The sequence below is a fragment of the Mustela nigripes genome, chromosome 3, assembly GCF_022355385.1.
Source record: "Mustela nigripes isolate SB6536 chromosome 3, MUSNIG.SB6536, whole genome shotgun sequence".
Taxonomy (NCBI): Eukaryota; Metazoa; Chordata; class Mammalia; order Carnivora; family Mustelidae; genus Mustela; species Mustela nigripes.
The window spans coordinates 119,571,959-119,591,364 of record NC_081559.1 but is presented as its reverse complement, the minus strand read 5'-3'; the positions used below and the strand labels follow the sequence as shown (position 1 = coordinate 119,591,364).

At 37.5% G+C, this 19,406-nt stretch overlaps 1 protein-coding gene across 4 annotated transcripts in view; it reads left to right on the top strand.

Annotated features, from left to right (window-relative positions):
- The window catches only part of ST18 (ST18 C2H2C-type zinc finger transcription factor), a 105,031-nt gene that overhangs the window by 80,192 nt on the left and 5,433 nt on the right, over positions 1-19,406 (top strand). For 3 of the 4 annotated variants that reach the window (XM_059394570.1, XM_059394568.1, XM_059394567.1), the window contains 7 exons: positions 1,369-1,431; positions 2,241-2,309; positions 4,345-4,407; positions 4,511-4,591; positions 5,500-5,721; positions 11,172-11,260; positions 18,260-18,363. In XM_059394570.1, coding sequence (XP_059250553.1) covers positions 1,369-1,431; positions 2,241-2,309; positions 4,345-4,407; positions 4,511-4,591; positions 5,500-5,721; positions 11,172-11,260; positions 18,260-18,363 — 691 coding nt within the window. The remainder of the gene's footprint in view (positions 1-1,368; positions 1,432-2,240; positions 2,310-4,344; positions 4,408-4,510; positions 4,592-5,499; positions 5,722-11,171; positions 11,261-18,259; positions 18,364-19,406) is intronic. The other variant, XM_059394569.1, reaches the window with a different exon arrangement.

The following is a 19,406-nucleotide window of genomic DNA, read 5'->3' as shown; positions in this document are numbered from 1 at the left end:
ATGGACTCTGAAAAACAATCTGAGGGGTTTGAAGTGGCGGGGGTGTGGGAGGTTGGGGTACCAGGTGGTGGGTATTATAGAGGGCACAGATTGCATGGAGCACTGGGTGTGGTGAAAAAATAATGAATACTGTTTTTCTGAAAATAAATAAATTGAAAAAATTTTAAAAAACACACAAAAAACTAAAAATGTGACAAGGGGTAAACTTTGTATTCTACACATATGGATAAGCGTTCACTTTAGGCAGCATGTCAGAGAAAACCAGAAGCCTGAATGACGTAACTGATTTTTCCTCTGATTAACACTGCCACAAATAGCACTGAGTGGGCTGGGGTCAATCTGCTTACTCCAAATGAGTGACTTTCGAGCAGCATCAGAGGAAAATAAATGACTGAGAAACCAATGAATCTATTAACTATGGAAGCAAATTCTCTTACATTATTTTTAAAACACACATAAGATACACAGAATGTGACCAGCTTCTGAGATACAATGAAGTACACCAATACAGACTCTGGTCTTTAGTAGATGGCCAGAAGAGCCTACTGCTTTGGTGGTTAATTAGCAATTGTCTGTGATGGTTTCAAGCTTTGGATAAAACTGATCCCAAGGTTTAATTACTAAACTTCTTATCGGTTTCTGTATTGTCAGCACCTTTTCCATCCAAAATGTCAATTTACATTCCAGTATATGTAGTATCTTCAAAGATATTCTCTTTCAGGCAGTTTCTATAATATATATGAAGTTGCTATGATGACCTTCTCTTAAGAACTCAAAAAAGTCCTTCGGGCACCTGAGTGGCTCAGTTGGTTAAGCAGCCCACTCTTGGTCTCAGCACAGGTCTTGATCTCAGGATCGTGAGTTCAAGCCCCACATTGGGCTCCATGCTGGGCATTGGGCTCCACACCAGGCATGAAGTCTACTTAAATAAAATAAAAACAAAGAAAAGAAAACCTCAGACTCATAAAAATTCTTTTCTGAATTCTGTTATATAATTGGTGCCAGTATTCCTAAGAGCCACTCTCTTTATAAAACATGAATTTATAACATTTATACTTTCAAAGAAATAAAAACATCTTTTGTTGTTGACTCACAACATCACTAGAGCATATATTTTGGCATCGATTTTCTATGTGATTTGAGTCAGAGAATTAAGGTGATGTTGAAAACTAATACCTTCATATCATGCCAGTATTCTTCTAGTCTTCTGGTTCCTAGATAACATAAATCCTTAGTTCACTAGTTCCTGTGTGTCCTGCATGGTGTTAATTGATCTTGGAAAGAGAACCTACCTCATAATCTATAGACAGAGCAAATGAATCTGTGAAAAGCACTTGACTTTAAGACTATATTTTTTTATTGACTCAGCTGTCCGACACCAGGATGTGATGGAAGTGGCCATGTCACAGGAAACTATGCTTCCCATCGCAGGTACCTTACCACCTACAACATCTTATTCTAATGTGAATACTTATTCTCACCCATTCTAGGAAGATATTACCTGGATCCAGAATTGAAGAGTGATTTAGTTGGGGTTTGGGGTTTGTTTGTTTTTGTTTTGTTTTGTTTTTTGTTTTTTTCCCCAGAAGTAAAGCTAAGTTAAGTCTTCTGGCTTTTTATTTATATGGTATAGAAATCATGATTTTTGGTCAAAGATAGTTTTCTGATTTCATTGTGTAGATTATAAACCAAAAGCTAGAGTTTATGTCAGGACTTTAGCTCTGTCTAGTTTTAGGACCCAAGTGAAACTAAGGTGACTTGGGTTGACCATTCACCTTGTGGAATGATGTGGCAGACTCAGCCCTGGGCAAATACCAGGTCACAAACAGTGCAAAAAAAGCTGCATTTAATCTTTCCACTTACCTTCTTCATTGATGTTATTTGCCTTCCCTTTGGGCACCGGTTTAGACCTTTAAGCCAGCACCCCTTAGTGTGCAATGGAAGTGAACTCCGAATCAGTAATTATTGCATTACAGAATTCTAGAGTTGGGGAGTCTCATTGGGTTAAAGCCCTTCATTTGATAAAATAGAAAACCTGAGTCTATGAGAAATAGTTGAGGTGTCTATAAGCCCAGACTGGTTAGAGTAGACAAGCCAGATTCAAACCTAGTTATATTTTTCCCAATCCCCAGTCACCAGTAAATTTAGCATATGTTCACAAACTCAAGATGCCATTTGAGTCGGATATGTATATGTCAGTGTTGTTTGTTTTGTTTTTGTTTTTTCTCATCCCTTTTTAGTGTTTCTGGATGTCCTTTAGCAGATAAGACTCTTAAATCCCTCATGGCTGCTAACTCTCAGGAGCTTAAGTAAGTATCGGAATCATGACCTCCTAGTTCATCACTGTGTTAGGACTCCCCTCATTCAAGCCCGGTGTGGGTTTTCACTAACAAGTAGTTAAGTCATGACAGCATCAATTATAACCAATGCATTCTTTCACCACAAAGTCCAAATGACTAAAAACAACTCATCGTAATTTTATTTAGTTCATTTTCTTGCTTTGCGGATCTTTTTTCTTTTATAGTATTTTTTATAATAACAATAGAATAGAATAGTTAAACATAATACTTTTTTCTGCTGATTTCAGAATTTGTACACTAAATCAGACCTATGAAAGTGTGGCAAAGCACTTTCATCCTCTAATCCCAAGTAAACTGCGTAATATTTTACCTTATAGGAATTTTGAATCGTATGTCTTTCGATTCTGGGACCTAGACACAATTTTGGCTCATTTCAACCTAGGATCTCAAAACCACATGTGTATATATTAACTTCTACTTACTGATTTTATTTTTCCTATTCTTCTCTTCTTTTATTCCAAATTTTTCATTTATTTTTTCTTCACATCTTATTATATTACATATAGAATAATAAGAAGTTATAGTCTACCTTATACCCTTTAAAATAGGGCACCCATTTAGAAAAGGTAACCAATAACATTAAACAAAATTAATGAAACTCATTTGTAATAATAACATCTTTAAAAAAGTGAGTTTTACTACATCTAATGATAATGCAATATTTGTATAAGTAGTAGAAACAATATTTGGTGTCTAAATCACGAGTAAAATTTCAGATATTTTATTTTCTTAATATTTTGTTAATATTCCCTTTTTCTAACTTGTTTAAAATTCTTGTTTGAAATTACAAACAACAAATTTATGAAAGAAGATGTGACTGTAATATTAAGCAGATCTAAAACTTGGGAATATTAGTACCAGAAATACTAGAGGGAACTATGAAATACACTTTCCTCATATTCAATATGTAAAGAACAGTTGATTGTGTCGGTATAGATTCTGGAAATCATGCTATAGATTGCCGTTTTTCTAGACTGAAATGTAAAAATGTTAGGTTGAGACATGATTGACGGATTGAAAAGAGAGGAGTGCCAGACAGTCATACTCAATTGAACTTACTTATCTTACTCAGTATTTATTATTCAATCTTACTCAGTTGTTCTAAACTTGTACATTTCTGTACCTTAATAATAGCTATTGGTTCTCTTAAATAGTTTCTCTAAATATTATTTCTAGAAAAAAATATTGAAAACATGTAGACTGAGTTCTACAACAATATTCAGTATTTACGTGTTTTAGGCAGCCATCTGATAAGTAACATCTTTAGGTTTTTTTCTATTTAAAAAAAGACATTTATTGACTTCTTGTTTGGTTATTCAGTTTTTACTTTCAAGTGTATTTTGAAGCTGCTCCTACTCAGCATTCCAAGTGAAATTGGATTCCCCTTCCTCTTTTCCCCTTTTCATTCCAAATTTAGTGGTTGATTGTTGATAATAACTATGGGTGGATTTTCCAAAAGGCCATTTAAGTTGGGCCATGAGGCAGAACAGACCAGGTGCAAACAACTTAGGTTCTTTGGCAATTATATTAATGTGCCAAGTCTCTGGAGCTCGTATATACCACTCCTGTTCATCTGAATTTAATGGATTATTGCAGCAGTGGATCAAATCAAACAAAATAAATTTTGCACAGAAACAACTTGGAAAACTTTTTTGTTAATCAAAAAAGAAAAACTTTGCATGATTTAGACAGAAGCCTGGCAGTAAGTTGTGGGCCAAATTTCAGGTTCCTTCCAAAATGAAGTTTAAAAAGAAGAAAAAAAGAAGGTAGGATAAAAGCTAATACATTGCTAAGCATCATCCAGGAGATACATATCTTAATATTTTCTTTAAAAATGTTTTCTTAGCTAAAAATTCATTGTATATAAGGAAAAAGAGTCCAACGCAAAGCAACTCATTGTGTTTAGTTCTGTTTGAATGTGTCATGATCTCTCTGCCTCCACTACAACCATGCGGTTCTTGCGCTCTGTTCCTGCGTTTTCCAGGTGTCCGACTCCGGGTTGTGATGGTTCAGGGCACGTGACTGGAAACTATGCTTCGCACAGAAGGTGAGATCAGTTTTGTTTCTGAAGGAGGGCAGTCATAATGTTGACAGCAGCGGCCAGTGAAATCACCTGGTTTGGTTTTGTTCTTTGTTGTCTGCATATTTAGTTTGTCCGGCTGCCCTCGAGCCAGGAAAGGTAGTGTCAAAATGACGCCTACAAAGGAAGAAAAAGAAGACCCTGAACTCAAGTGAGTGTGATTGTCAGTTGAGGTGTGGCCAGATGTAGTTTGTTGGTCAAATGGGCGGGATGTTGGTTGGGAGGCAACTAAGCACTGATTGAGGTTGAGGGGTGGAGGCACCCAGTTAAACCCAAGGACCCTTGAAGAAGCCATCAGTGTTTAAAAGCTTGAGCAAATTATCTTATCCCTAGCTATGTGTACAAAGTTCTTTGATAATGCCGAAACAAGCAAACAAACAACAACAACAAAACCCAACAATAACAACAAAACTAAGTCTATACTTTTTCCAGTTGCTTTAAAGAAAAAAAGCATGGTGGAAGTACAAGCATGACAAATATGGCAACATTTCCCCCAAAAGCTTTAATTTTGGTTAAGGTGAAATTTTATCTTAAATTTCTTGCTCTGCAACATTTCTCAATGCATTATTGAGACATTTAAAAGCCAACATTCCAGCGCTATGGGCAATGCGCTGCGTAGTGTAGGGCAAAGCGGTGAACATCTTATACGCGTGGTCTTTGGTTGGAGGCAGCACGGCAGAGCTTACGTGGTTGACTCTAGAGCTAAAAAGTGTGGGTGTGAACCTGACTCCACTTCTTGTAAACTGGGTGGCAACTTAATTAAGTTCTATCAGCCTCATTTTCTCTACCCGGAAAATGGGACAGTAACACTATGTTCAGTGGGTTTGCAGTGAGGATCATGGGAGATAATGCGTAAACCTTGCTTAGCTCAGCCCTGTGGATCACTATTTCCGGTAATACAGTGCTGTTTTGCTGGCATTTTTAAAGACTCTTTAATTCCACCACTTGCCATCTGTACTATATGGAATTGCCACTGTCTTCTTATTTACCTACTTACATCGCTTTGTGTGCGTTATCTAGTGTCTCCCAGCTGGCAATGACTCTTCTGTGTCTCTCTAGATGTCCTGTGATAGGGTGTGACGGACAAGGTCACATATCAGGTAAATACACGTCCCACCGCACAGCTTCTGGCTGTCCCCTGGCTGCCAAGAGACAGAAGGAGAATCCTCTCAGTGGGGGCCCCCTCTCCTGGAAACTGAACAAACAAGAGCTACCACACTGTCCCTTGCCAGGCTGCAATGGGCTGGGCCATGTAAATAATGTTTTTGTCACCCACAGAAGGTAACATTTGTTTTCTGCCTTTTGTTGTGTTGTGTTGTGGTTGTGGTTGTGGTTGTGTTCACCTCAATGGCTTTGGGTTGAGGGAAAAATCCCTCCTTGAGTTCATTAATCATAGCACTTTAGATGGTGCAGCAAGACTTGCCAGACATTCTCCTTTGAAGAATGAAAAATGTAATATCCTCTGTTTCTGAAAACTTACTACACAGTTGTTAAGTGCTGTAGAAACTGCATTTGTCTTTTGTGTTCTCAAATTTGCTTATGCTGCTATTTTTTAATGGTTTAGTCTTTTAATGGTTCACTTCAATTTCAAGTGGTGATATTTACTCTATTATGTAGTGTAATTGTAAACTTTCTCTTTACATATTTATGTCCCTCCCTCTTGTGAACTGGTTCAATTTCAGGCCAAATTGTAGTTATTTTGCTGCTGGGGAGATGTGACTCATCCCCAGCAGCCAGAAAGAGAATGACACAGTGACTACTAAGTATACGACAGGATGAGAGAGATTTAGAAAACCCTTTATAGTTTCACAATGACTTAATTCCTTTGTCACTGAGTGTGGTGGATTTCAATGGAGCCCTTTCTCAGGAACACTGATCTTAGTCCAGCTTTTTGGTTCACATTCTACCTAAAGAAAAGGCGCTAGCAGATTCAGTATCCACTTCTCCAATCAAGGAGGATCCTTCTAGTCTACTGTTCCCTGCGTGTGATGTGGATTTAAAAACCCAGTGAAGCTTTAGTGAGCCTTGATGCTTTGCGTGTGAGCAGTCTGCAAACTGAGAAAAGCTGGGGCATTCTATATTTTATTTGGTTTTAAAGATACATATCAACGGTATCAGAAAATTAACCCTTCCAGGAATTGCTGTTTTAAGTGGATATACAGCCATATCTGCTTACCGAGAAAACCTACATGTTTAAGTGGTTTATTTTTTTATTTTCAAATGCATGGCCATGTTCACATAGCCCACATTGTGTTATTCTGAGTTTGAATCCTCATTTCATATTTGGGAGCGAGCGACAGTCACAAATCAAGTGTGCCTAATGGCATATTAACTGCACAGTAGCTTGACTTTCTTATCGTGGACTCAGTAATATCCATGTTAACACTGATCATGAAATGTTAACGCTATACTATGACGGGCACATCCCTCAGTCAGCAACAACAGGATTATCTTTAAAAATCATGAAGTTTTAATGATGACACTAAGGCTTGGTGAAGATAGGGAGCAACAGGGGCTCCCACTAGCAGTGGAAGAGTAACTGGTAGAGCCATTTCAGGAAGCAAAGTGACTTGAAGGAGTCCAGCTGAAAAAGGGCAAATGGACATACCTTGTAACCCAGATACTGAGGTGTTAGGCTGATGCCTCAGAGAGTCTCATGCACAATGGACCCCAGAGACATGTTTGAGAATGTCTGTGGTAGCATTGCTCTGTGAAGTCCAAACTGGAAACAACCCACGTACCCACAAAGTCAGGATGTGTCCCGGGGGGTGGGGGGGTGCTGCCACATGGTGGTGACAATGAAGTTGTGTTCTAAGTGGATTATAGAACACAATGCTGAGCAGAAAAATAATTGTTGAAGAATATGTGTGGCATGCTTCTGTTTCCAGAAAGTAAAAAACAGGTAACAATATTGCATTTAAAAAGCTAGGGTATCATCAACCTACAATTCAAGGCAATGGTTATATCTGGAGGCAGGAGAGGCAATTTTTGAAGGCATGGGGAGCTTCAAACATCTTCAGGTTTGAAGGTAAAAGGTATTCACTTTGAGAGTATTCTTTAAACTGTAAATACACACTATGTATCTAGGTACATATTACCTATTTCGTAGTAAGAGAAAGAAAATTATGAGTTCAAAATTAGGCTTCAACATTAATGCCAAGATATTATTTTCTAGGAGAAAGGAAATAATTATGTATAAAAACAAGAGAATAATTCAGACTTCACTCTTCTTCACTAGAGAGTTCTCTTGCTACTTGGAAGATTTAAGAGACTGAATTCACTTTGGGTATTCTCTTTAAGGTGGAATGCTTCTCTTTACTATATGTAGAATGTCATGAAATAATGTAATAAAGTGCCTAGCTTATACTTATAGCCTGGCACAACATGGTGTCTGACCCAGACAATTTCCTTTCCCTTTCATAAAAATTATATTAACATATGTGTATATATATGCAATAATTCATTAATAATTCATTAAAGTAGGAATGACTCATGCTGAAATAGCATGATTTAACCTATGAGACACTTTTCTATATTCCGTATTTTGCCCCTCAAATCCACAAGGTTGTTTGGCAATCTTTCCCATCCCTGACAACGGAGAACCTCTATTCAGGGCACGCTCTGTTCCAGTAGAGAGCACTGTTCTAAGTACCTTAGGTGGTTTATTCCTTTAATCCTTCACAAAACCCTGTGAGCTACAGAGGTAGTACAATTATTCTCCATTGACAGAAGAGGACAAGCACAGGGCAGTTCAGGGATTGCCCTTGCACACAGCGTTAGTAAAGCAGAGCCCCTGTTGTGAGCACTGTATCATCTCCATCCTTGGTGTTCAGGGGATCTTTTTGTGGGCAGCCTCACAGTCTTTCCCCAGACATTCTCTCTAAGGTGAATTTCGTGATTTTTCTCACTCTAACATGCACCAAAACAGGAATAATTACAAAACTCACCTTACAGTATGGTTGAGAACAATGTGATCCATGCATTTACATCAGCATATCTACAGACTATTTTAAAACCATGCTTTGAGTCTTGCATGGCATACTTCTATTTTGAAAAACTGGCAATCTTGGAAAACAAATGCTTTTGTATAAAGACACATAGACACACACACACTCAAACACACAAACATACACACATACACAAGATGGATGTTTGTAACTTCAGACTAGAACATTTATGATAATTAGACCTCATTTAGTCCTGTACCATAAGTGTCATTTTTTAGGGTTTTTTGAGTTTTTTTTAATGTAAACAGTGATGTCCATGTAAACTGTATCATCAGAAATATCACTTTAACAAGGCAGATGAAGATATGGTTTAAAATTGCCATGATATGTGATTAAGTTGCAAATCGGTCAAAACCATAAAAGACATTTTTTCCTGCCTTTGCAATTCAGAGCCCAAATCTTGACAGAGACACCCCAGTCAACCTCTATCTTTTCTTAAGCAATAGTTTGAATCCCCATGGAGGATGTGGTCATCCTCAAAAGGAAAAATGACATTTTATCATTTTTTATCCCATTTTTTTTAATTGAAGATTTGTTTTATACCCTGGAAGATGTAACTGCATTGGAAGATACAAACTATCAAGTGACATTGTGAAACCATACCCTCACTTTCATAACTTAACTATACTCTTAGGTTCTAAGTCACACAGCTGTGGACACTTCATTAACTCTCCTCACCACTGTGTTAGAACTGGACATTTATTGTCTTATTGTTGGAACAAAACTGATTGCTTAGAGGACAGAGTCAGGGATGTTCTCCTAAGCTATTAGTAGCCATTACCATTACATGAAAAATGGACTTACTACAGGTCACTTTCTTTTAAAAGATTTTTTTGCTTTATTTGAGAGAAAGCGAGTTTGAGGGAAGAGGGAGGGGTGGGGAGGCGAGGAAGTCGGAGAGGGAGAGAGAGAATCCCAAGCAAGCTCCCCACTGAGCGCAGAGCCCATGCAGGGCTTGATCCCACAGCCCTGAGATCATGACCTGAACTGAAATCAAAAGATGGATACTTAACCAACTGAGTCACCTAGGCACCCCACTACAGGTCACTTTTAAAATCCACCCTACCAACTAAATATTAATCCTGTTCATGACCATTTTCTGAGAACACAATACATGACATAAAATAAGGCAGACTTATAAAAACTTTTCAGAAAAAGAAAAAATATAACGAAGCTTATATAGGCCACATTGTATGGTGAGAATCTTACAAAATGGGAAAATCTGGTTTATTGTTCTGTTTGTGTTTTTTCATTATTTTCTTCTCCTGTGTTAAATATTTCATAATTTATCAAGTTTTGGCAAACCACATATCTTTCTTTTTCTATGTAGTATTACATATCTATTATTTTTGGATTTCATATAATCTTCATATAGAATAACTTTTAATGTACTTTAAAATACATTCATAGAGCGCTTGGGTAACACAGTTGGTTAAGGGACCAACTCTTGGTTCAGGTCAGGTCATGATCTTCAGGGTCATGAGATCAGGCCCCAAATCTGGCTCTCTGCTCAGAGGGGAGTCAGGTTAGGATACTCTCTCTTCCTCTCCCTCTGTCCCTCTCCCCACTGAAATAAATAAATAAATCTTGAAAAAAAAACACACTTTCATGTAGCAAACATTTATTAAGGGCCATGCTTTAGAAATATTTCTTTTCACTTTGCCAAGTGTTGTAATGCTTGAATTGAAAATGATTTTTTTGTACATGAATTGCAACCAAATATCTGTAGGAAAAAAATATTCTTAGTGGCTGATTGTGACCATTTTTAACATTATTTAATAATTGCATCTCCAAAAATACAACAAAATTGCAAAAGACTGAATGGTTACTTAAAACAACAAAATCATCTGATCATCTACTACAGCAAACAAATTTTGTTCAATGTTTCATTATCATTTTGGTGCAATTTAAATAAGACAGATGACATTAAAGAAAGGAAGCACAGCTGAAGAATACAGCAATTAAGGAAAAGATGTAAACCCCACTGCAGGACAATACACCGCCTGCAGGCAGTGCATTTGAATATATTTCTAGTGGTTCCTTTCATTCTCCTTTCAGCATAGGCATTTTTTTTTTTAATGAAAAGTAATGTTTAAAAAATTAAGAGTATAAAGTAGAAATGTTCTCCTGTCCAAACGGCATGTGATACACCAGTTTATTTTTATTATTTTGGGTTTAATTTGAGTCATTCTGTAAAGATCAGACTGTAGTACATAAAAGACAGGAAGAACTAGATCCTGCTTAATTATTCATGGAATATTGACTCATTTGGAACAATTCTTATTTGTAATACATATGTACTATTTTACATTTACAGAAAATAAAGTAACCATTCCTTAAAAAAGGCACTTGTATGAATGCAGAATAGTAACATTTTAACACAATTAATTAAATGATAATATCAGTAATAGTTATTTGAATTTTGATTTAAAGAGCAAAACCAAAACATAATTATATTATCTGAGGGCCTTTGCTTTTGTGTTCATAGATATGATGTGTTATTTCTACAAAGAGACTGCAGATTATAATGTAATTAGTAGTCAAAGACTTAGTAAGTGATGAATACAAAATTTTAATTTTTGTAAGAAGTAATATGTGTTTTTTTATTATGTTATGTTAGTCACCATACAGTATGTCATTAGTTTTTGATGTAGTGACATGTGTTTAAAAAAAAGGGGGGGGTAATATGTATTTCACACACTGGTACTATTTCTATTCTCACAGCTTATCTGGATGTCCTCTAAATGCACAAGCCATCAAAAAGGGCAAGGTCTCAGAAGAACTAATGACCATCAAGCTCAAAGCAACTGGCGGTAAGAGCACAAGGCTAGAAAGCTGCCATCCCCACCAAGGCCTCAGCTGTAGCTCTCCAAAGTTGTTTGCCTGCCAAATTATTCTCTATATGGAAAGTGTAATTTTAATATACAAGAAGGATGTTTTCCTTGAATCTCAACTAAAACTATAACTTCATCTAAAAAACAACTTCTTGAGTTTTTCTCTTTCCTTTTTCATTAAGTATCTCTAACACAAAAACTCAAGCATTACCATTGGAAGGACTAAGACACACCAGCTGAACTTTTGTCCTTCAGTCCTCAAAATCACACCTTTGCATGAGTGTGTGTGTGTGTGTGTGTGTGTGTGTGTGTTCCTGCTGTAAGCCTTCTATCATATTTCAAGAAATACAGTTTTTGGCATCTGTCTTTGAATCCTTAAGGTTTATTGCATCTTCAAATATTTATGATGAATCTGGATGATTTAAATTTATATCTATATTTCCCTAGTGTCAATGCTTTATAGAAGTTAGTAATGCAGTTTCTGAGCTCTATCTTTGGATCCTCCCATTTTTCTTTGATTCTTGAGTGCTTTTCCTAAGAGTTCTCATCAATGTCATCTCAGGCATGTGTTGTTTCCTTAGATCATCATTCTAAAGCATCTAGAAACAATGGCAAAGCATTGTTTTGTTTTGGGAGATTGATTTGATGATGTCTTTGGCACATAACTGGATTGGAGTAACTGTTTTTACCTTACTTCTTTGAAAGCATTTCCCAATCTTTCTAATTTGCTATGATTTTTTACAAAGAAGATATGCAGTATCTGAAGGAGAGAAGCACTTTTGAGCCTCATACAATTTCCCTTCTGAGGTTTTCATCTGCTGTCAGATGCATTATCTAAAGTGGCCTCTTGGGGACCTGCTCTCCCTCTTGGAGCCGCCACTAAGAGGTGAAGGGGGTCAATTTGCCTGTGGAGGAGGAATAAAAGAACTGGAGGTTAGAGATTATGCTGGACATTCTTTCCAACACTTAGATGCTCAGTAAAAGTGATTTCTCCAGATGTTTTTCATTGTTCCTCGGAAATCCCCCACTTCTCAACTGCCTCTTAGCACATTTTCTATGAAACTGGCACAATTTTGTGTGTGTGTGTGTGTGTGTGTGTGTGTGTGTGTGTGTATACATATACATTTTTTTAATTTATATGTCACCTCCTTTCAAGCAATAGTTAAATGATGGGGAGTGCAATGCTACATTAAGAAAGAGCTAGTTAGAAGTTAATTCAAAAAAATGAGACAAAAGGAGATCAAAGATAAGAAAGCAAAGTGGGACAAGCCTGAGGATAATAACCGGAATGTGTGAAGCAAGCCTTTTTGCAGTGGTTAAAAAGGGATCTCAGATTTGACTTTCAGCTCTTTAAACCCCAAAGCAAAAGGAGAGTATAATCACTATAAGAATCACACAGTCAGCAAGTAAATTCAAAGCAAAACTTTCTCTGGAAGTGAGTGCATGAAAGTATTTCCTATGAGCCTTCATTATAAGAACACCAGCAATACCTTTAACAGTAAATATAATAGAAATCACAGGCTCTTCCTAATGAAGATAAGAACAAGACAGTAAGCTATTGGCATTGCAACAAATTATAGTAAAGCTTTGCAGAGTGCCAGTGAGATGTGGGCCAGGTACACACAGCTCCACTGGGCTGTTCAAACCCCCTAGTAGATGGTTATAGTAACCTCAGAGCAGATGGACTGCACGTACCTTCTTTGAAGTGTGCTTTTTATTTTTTTTATTACTCTTTAAATTTTTAATTAACATATAATGTATTATTAGCCCCGGGGATGCAGGTCTGTGCATCGCCAGGTTTACACACTTCACAGCACTCACTATAGCACATACCTTTCCCAATGTCCATAACCCAACCACCCTCTCCCTACCCACCTCCCCACAGCGACCCTCAGTTTGTTTTGTGAGATTAAGAGTCTCTTATGGTTTGTCTCCCTCCTGATCCCATCTTGTTTCATTTATTCCTTTCCTACTCCCCAAACCCCCCACATTGCCTCTCAACTCCCTCATATCAGGGAGATCATATGATAATTATCTCTCTCTGATTGACTTGTTTCGCTAAGCATTATACCCTATAGTTCCATCCACGTCGTCGCAAATGACAAGATATCATTTCTTTTGATGGCTGCATAGTATTCCATTGTGTATATTTATACCACATCTTCTTTATCCATTCATCTGTTAATGGACATCTAGGTTCTTTCCATAGTTTGGCTATTGTGGACATTGCTGCTATAAACATTCGGGTGCACATGCCCTGAAGGGTGCTTTTTAAATTGAGCGTCTTCAGCGGAACTTCCAAAGGATGTGAAGCAGCAGAAAGATGGCTGGAACACATTGACAAGTGTCTGACGTGCATTTATTCTAAATGGGCCAGGAAACTGGAAAATTTACACATTTTCATAATCTAAAAAGCTAGGGGCTGATGCTTTTCTGAAGCCTGAGAACCCACAATGACTTGTGTGTGAAGAAAAATCCACCTGAGTTCAAGTCAGTGGTCAGTGGAGGGTCAGGGAGGACCTAAAGTTATTTGAGCCCTTCTCCATACTCCCCTACCTTAAAGCTTGGATACAGCCATGCTTCCCTAGATGACTTATAAAACAGGCGCAACCCAACATTCCCCAACTCCTGAAAAGAAATCAAGTTGCAATAATGTACAAAGTGTATATGACTTTAAACTTTTTGTTGTTCTATATTAAATTAAAATAGATACAAATCATTCAGGCAGTTGTTCAGATTACCTAACATGTTAGGAGAATTTTACCTACAAACCAATTAAAACATGGAACGTCAACACCAAAAATATTTATGTTTATTTTAGAAGAATTGATCTTTAGTTCTCCTTGCTATAATTAAATTGCCGTGCTAATTTTTTAAAGACCATTACTGGTCCTTGATAATAAAATTAGAACATCTGTACATGAATAAACCCTTGCCTTTCTGTTCTGAGACAAATAAAAGTTATAATGGTTGACCTATGTATGTGTTCTTATATTTAGCATGTGGCAAATAACCATGCTTTATATATTGTGATACATTATTCTTCTCTGGATAAAACTTTATCTAAAAACTTAAAGCCCCTTATAAATTGAGCATATCTGCTATATACAAGTGTTTACATCCCTTATTCATTTATACAGAATATAAAGTATTATTATAAGTTATGTAATCCTTAATTATGTATATTAGGCATAGATTTGTACCAAGTAAAGAAAGCGTATTCTTTTGCTTTTAAACAGGCTTTTCTATAAGGAAACACTGAAATAGTTCCACTAAAATATTTAGCGGAAAGTTTATATGGTTTCCGTGGTCAACAATATATGGCTAGTCTAACCCAGCCCTCTACTTCTACTCTCTATTCTGTTGTATGCATATCCATCAAGGAACATCAGCGCAAATATTTAACTGAAAATTTCAAAGCAGATTAAATATCCATGAGTAAAGGTAGCATTAAAATGGTTAAGAGAACATATTCTGGAACCAGAGAGCTTGCATTTTGAATCCTAGCTCTACTGCTTACTATTTAACCTCTTCATGCCTTGTTTTCCCACCCATAAAATGAGGTAAGAAGTATCTCTGCCTCTCGGGATCCTTAAAGAATCCAATGAGTTCCTATTTGCAAGTGCAGAGTGAAATTCAAAATCTGCAGCATCCTCTCAGTTCCTCTCAGGAGCAGAGCCTCTTAAAGACTGTGTATGGAGAGGAGGTTGACAGATAAATAATCGATAGAAATAGATAAGGTAATGTATCCATGGAAAAAATGACAAAGAGATTGGCTAAAATACCTACCTTCCTCTCAAAATTTAAAAAAAACAAATCCTCCCAAATTCCAGAAATCATTACGAAAACATTAGTTCATTTATCCATTAATTGCCTGAGAATTTATGGAGTGTCTATTATGTGTTGGATCCCATCACAATGTTCCTTTTCTGAGGTCTCATCTCATGATCATACCTTCCCCATAGGCTTTTGTTCTTAGGCATCTTTCAAATGGCCCCATCTTCGTCAAGAGGCTTGAGCGTCCTCGCTGCATTGGATGCCAGGGGAATATAATCCTAACTAGAGCTCAGTACAAAGAATCTGGGCTCACAGAGTCTTCTCACAAATATCTGTGACTTCACAGCCAAAATTAAACTCTTGATTTTCCTGCTGGAAGCTTCTGCTCCCCTAGGCTCCCTCATCCCTGGAATGCCACCAGTTGCCCAGCTGCTCAAGCAGAAACAGATAGTCTTCCTTGATTCCTCCGTTCTCTTATCTCCTTCCTCCCATTCATCACAAGTGCTGCGAATCCCACCTACAAGTTTTATGTTGAGTCCACTTCTATTACACTTACTACTACTTCCATGGGACAAAGAACCATCAGATGAGCCAGGATCCCAGTGATAATCTCCTAGCTGGTCTTCTGGTTTCTGTTCTCTCTCCCTGTCACCCCATTCTCTACTCAGATCTGAGTTATGCCTTCACAAAGCCAACCAGATCCCATCAACTCCCCTGCTTAAAATTCTTCACTGGCTCCCATTGTCTAGGGAATAAACCCAAGCTCTTTGTGAGGTCTCCCATGACCTGTTTCTTCACTCATGAGGGACTTCTTATAGTCCCGGAAGCAAAATATCCATTCCCTTCCCTCCCCAGGCCCCTGTGCTTTCTAGTCCCTCCCCTGGGGTGCTCATCCCAACCCAATCCCAAGCTTTTCATGTGCCTGTTTTTTACTCTATCAGTAAACTCTCAGATTAAAAGGGGCTTCCTCAGCACCCTGCTTGTTTCCTTCATAGTTCTTCATATTTTATCAGTTGCTTCCTTGCTTATTGTCTGTCTCACCAGATACTTTGTAAGAAAATGCTATCTTCTGAAGTGGAATTTTATTGAGAAGAGACAAAAAGGAAAAACAATTTGGCAAAGAAATATAGCAATAGAAATTTTCATTTGCTCAAACCAGAAAAATTTTAAGTGCTGATAGCACTCAAAATACCTGTTTAATGGATCATCTATGCTCCCTGGTGTTCTGAAAAACAAGTATTTCAATCCTACTCATCTGAGAAATAAAGATCCTGTACTTGGATACCAACTGGTAAAACTTGGTGCTCAGAAACCAGTGAAATTCCCCAGACACAGTCAGCCAGTTCAGAATAAATCCTGAATAAAACCAGAATAAATACTGGATAAAATCCAGAATAAAACCATTAGTGTGGTCCTGGGTGATTGTTTATTGTTCTCTTAGGAGCTGTGTCACACTGTTGACTCATATTCAAATTGGTCTAGGTACTAAAATACCCAGATCTTAGTTGTTGGTTTGCTTTTCATCTTTATTGAATCTCAGAGCCCCATATTAGATCAATCTTGTGGTATAGTCTCTTCATTGGTGTATGCATAGCCCACTTTTATTTAGGTGGTTAGTAACTTAAAATAAAACATTAAGGACCCACAAAGCAGCCACCTGTTTTTATCAAGCTTTATGTAAATAGAGCTCACAGTTTTCTTAACATGTTATTGGTAAGAGTCATTCATGTTGTTTTGGCGGGCATGCAGTGTGTTTCCAGGCTGGGCTTTTGTTAATGTGTTGTGTTCATCTAATGCATGCCTCCTCTTGTGCACCTGTAGTCGTTTGTCTCAGGTGTGTACCTAGGGATGGAATTGCTGGGTCACGAGCACGTGAAGTTTACTTTCAGGGGACAGTGAACTGTTGTCCAGAGTAGTAACCCCAGGGCAGTGTAAGAGTCTAGAACTCTTTCAAACAAGTTGTCAGTTTTCTCATCCTTGCTCTCGTGAATTCAATCTTATTAAATCTAAATGCAGAAGTTTATGGGGCGCCTGGATGGCTCAGTGGGTTAAAGCCTCTGCCTTCCACTCAGGTCGTGATCCCAGGGTCCTGGGATCGAGCCCCACATCGGGATCTCTGCTCAGCAGGGAGCCTGCTTCCTCCTCTCTCTCTGCCTGCCTCTCTGCCTACTTGTGATCTCTGTCTGTCAAATAAAATCTAAAATAAAATAAAATAAAATAAATGCAGAAGTTTACATTTATCCATCTTAATTGTCATCATCTCTTTGATGCAGATTAACTCACCTCATGTCCTGCTTCTGTCCTTTTTAATATGACCTTCCATTCTGAACTTAAAAAAAAAATACTTAAAATGCATTCATATTCCTTCTATAAAATAGTGATGAGAAATAACTCCCACTCACTGAGAACCTACTATTCATTCAGCACTTTATAATTTATTGCACTAATTCTTATAACATAGATTTTATGCTTATTTTATTGAAGAAGAAACTGGGGCACAAAGAAATTAAGTAAGTTGTCAGGTTCAAGAGTCAGGGCCAGCATTGAATTCCAAAGCCCATGTTCCTTCTCCTAGATTGCATTGCTCCTTATCCAGCTCTACATAAGGAACCCAAATTTTGTGACCCTGGACTCTAAGCCCCCTGCCAACACCCCAGCTCTGCCTCCAGTGATGATTCATAAGGTTCCACACAGGTAATAAATATACAACTAATCAGCATAATTCGTGTCGTAACTGTTCTTACAACACAGTGTACAAGAGGATGCATGGGCTATGGAATTCATTCCTAGCTCTGCTGTTACTCTGGACACAGGCAGGTTATGCAGCCTCTGTCGTGATGAGTGTGGCTGCATTTAACCTCTCTAGACTCAGTGTCTTCACATGTGAAAAAGGTATAATGGAACATGCCCCATAACATGCAGTGAAGTTTAAATCAGAAATTATCTGCAGACATGTGTAGCAACATACTTGGAACATAACAATGCTACATTAAATGGTATTACTTTTCTACTCCTTTTTCTTACAAAAGAACTCTTTAACCCACTTTTTTAGAATCTTGGATATAGATTTGGGTAAAAATTCAACATTTCAAATTAAAGTCCAATTTTCACTTAGCAAAGCACAAATTTAAACATAAAATGACTCATATTGTCACTGTCTAATATTTTCTGTTTAAACTCAGATAGTCTGACTTTTTGTAGGTTTAGAGAGTGATGAAGAAATTAGGCATTTGGATGAAGAAATAAAGGAATTGAATGAATCCAACCTTAAAATTGAAGCAGATATGATGAAACTTCAGACGCAGGTAAAAACAACAATAACACAACAGAAAAGCTATTAGTTATCTTTAAAGTGATCACAATCAATAGCGGAGGCAAAACATAAAACTGTTAAGTGTTGTGCAAAAAAATAAACTGATATCTTACTCCATTGACCATGTCTTGATGACACCATTGCATGGCTAGGTAGATCATCCTGGGCCATCATTGATTATCTGTAGGCAAAGCTACTCCTGTTTTTGCCTTGGGTGTCTTAAAGGCTTTAGAAGCAAATAAAGCCAATCATCCTTTAACTAGAGTCCTGCAGAGCACATCGTGTTTTAGAAAAACTGTCAGTAGAAGATGTAAGAGTAGTTAATATTATTCAAAATTCAAATAAACAGATCAACTTTTCACATTTGAATTTTCTAGAACATCTCTGAATGTGTTATTTGTTAGAAACAGTTTTTTTTGAGATTTTTCTGGAGACACTGTTTACAGAAAAATCCAAGCAATTTCTCAATTCTGTATTCTTCTATGTAACATCTGCCCCATCCTCTGACTAGATTTATCCAAATGGAAATTTTTTTTTATATTTTATTTTGAGCCAATGGTTAACCCAATCATATTTGACCTATATTAAGACTTACATCTTAAGAGACTTGTACTGGTAGCTGTGTTGAAGACAGACCAAGAAGAGATTGCATGGGGCAAAGCCAAGCATAGGGCCACCCATGAGAAAGCAGTTATAGTCACTCCAGGGGCTGGACCCAGGGGCCATCAGTGCAGGTGAGGACAGTCTCCATCTTGAATATTGTGAAGGACTATGAGGAAAAGAGGGCTTTCAGGCCTGAGCAGTGTTCAAGTTGGGAAAATGAGGACTATGTGTGGAGCAGGTTTGGGGGAAGTAGCAAAGGCTCACTCTTGAACATACTAAACTTGAGATAGTCACCACATAGGCATGTGGAAATGTGGAGTTTGCAACTCATAGGAAGTCTGGGCTAAAGATGTAAACTTGGGAATGTGATTCCAAAACTTAAATCAATATGAGGGGTTGCGGTTTTATGAGAAGTTGTGGAGGAGTACGCAT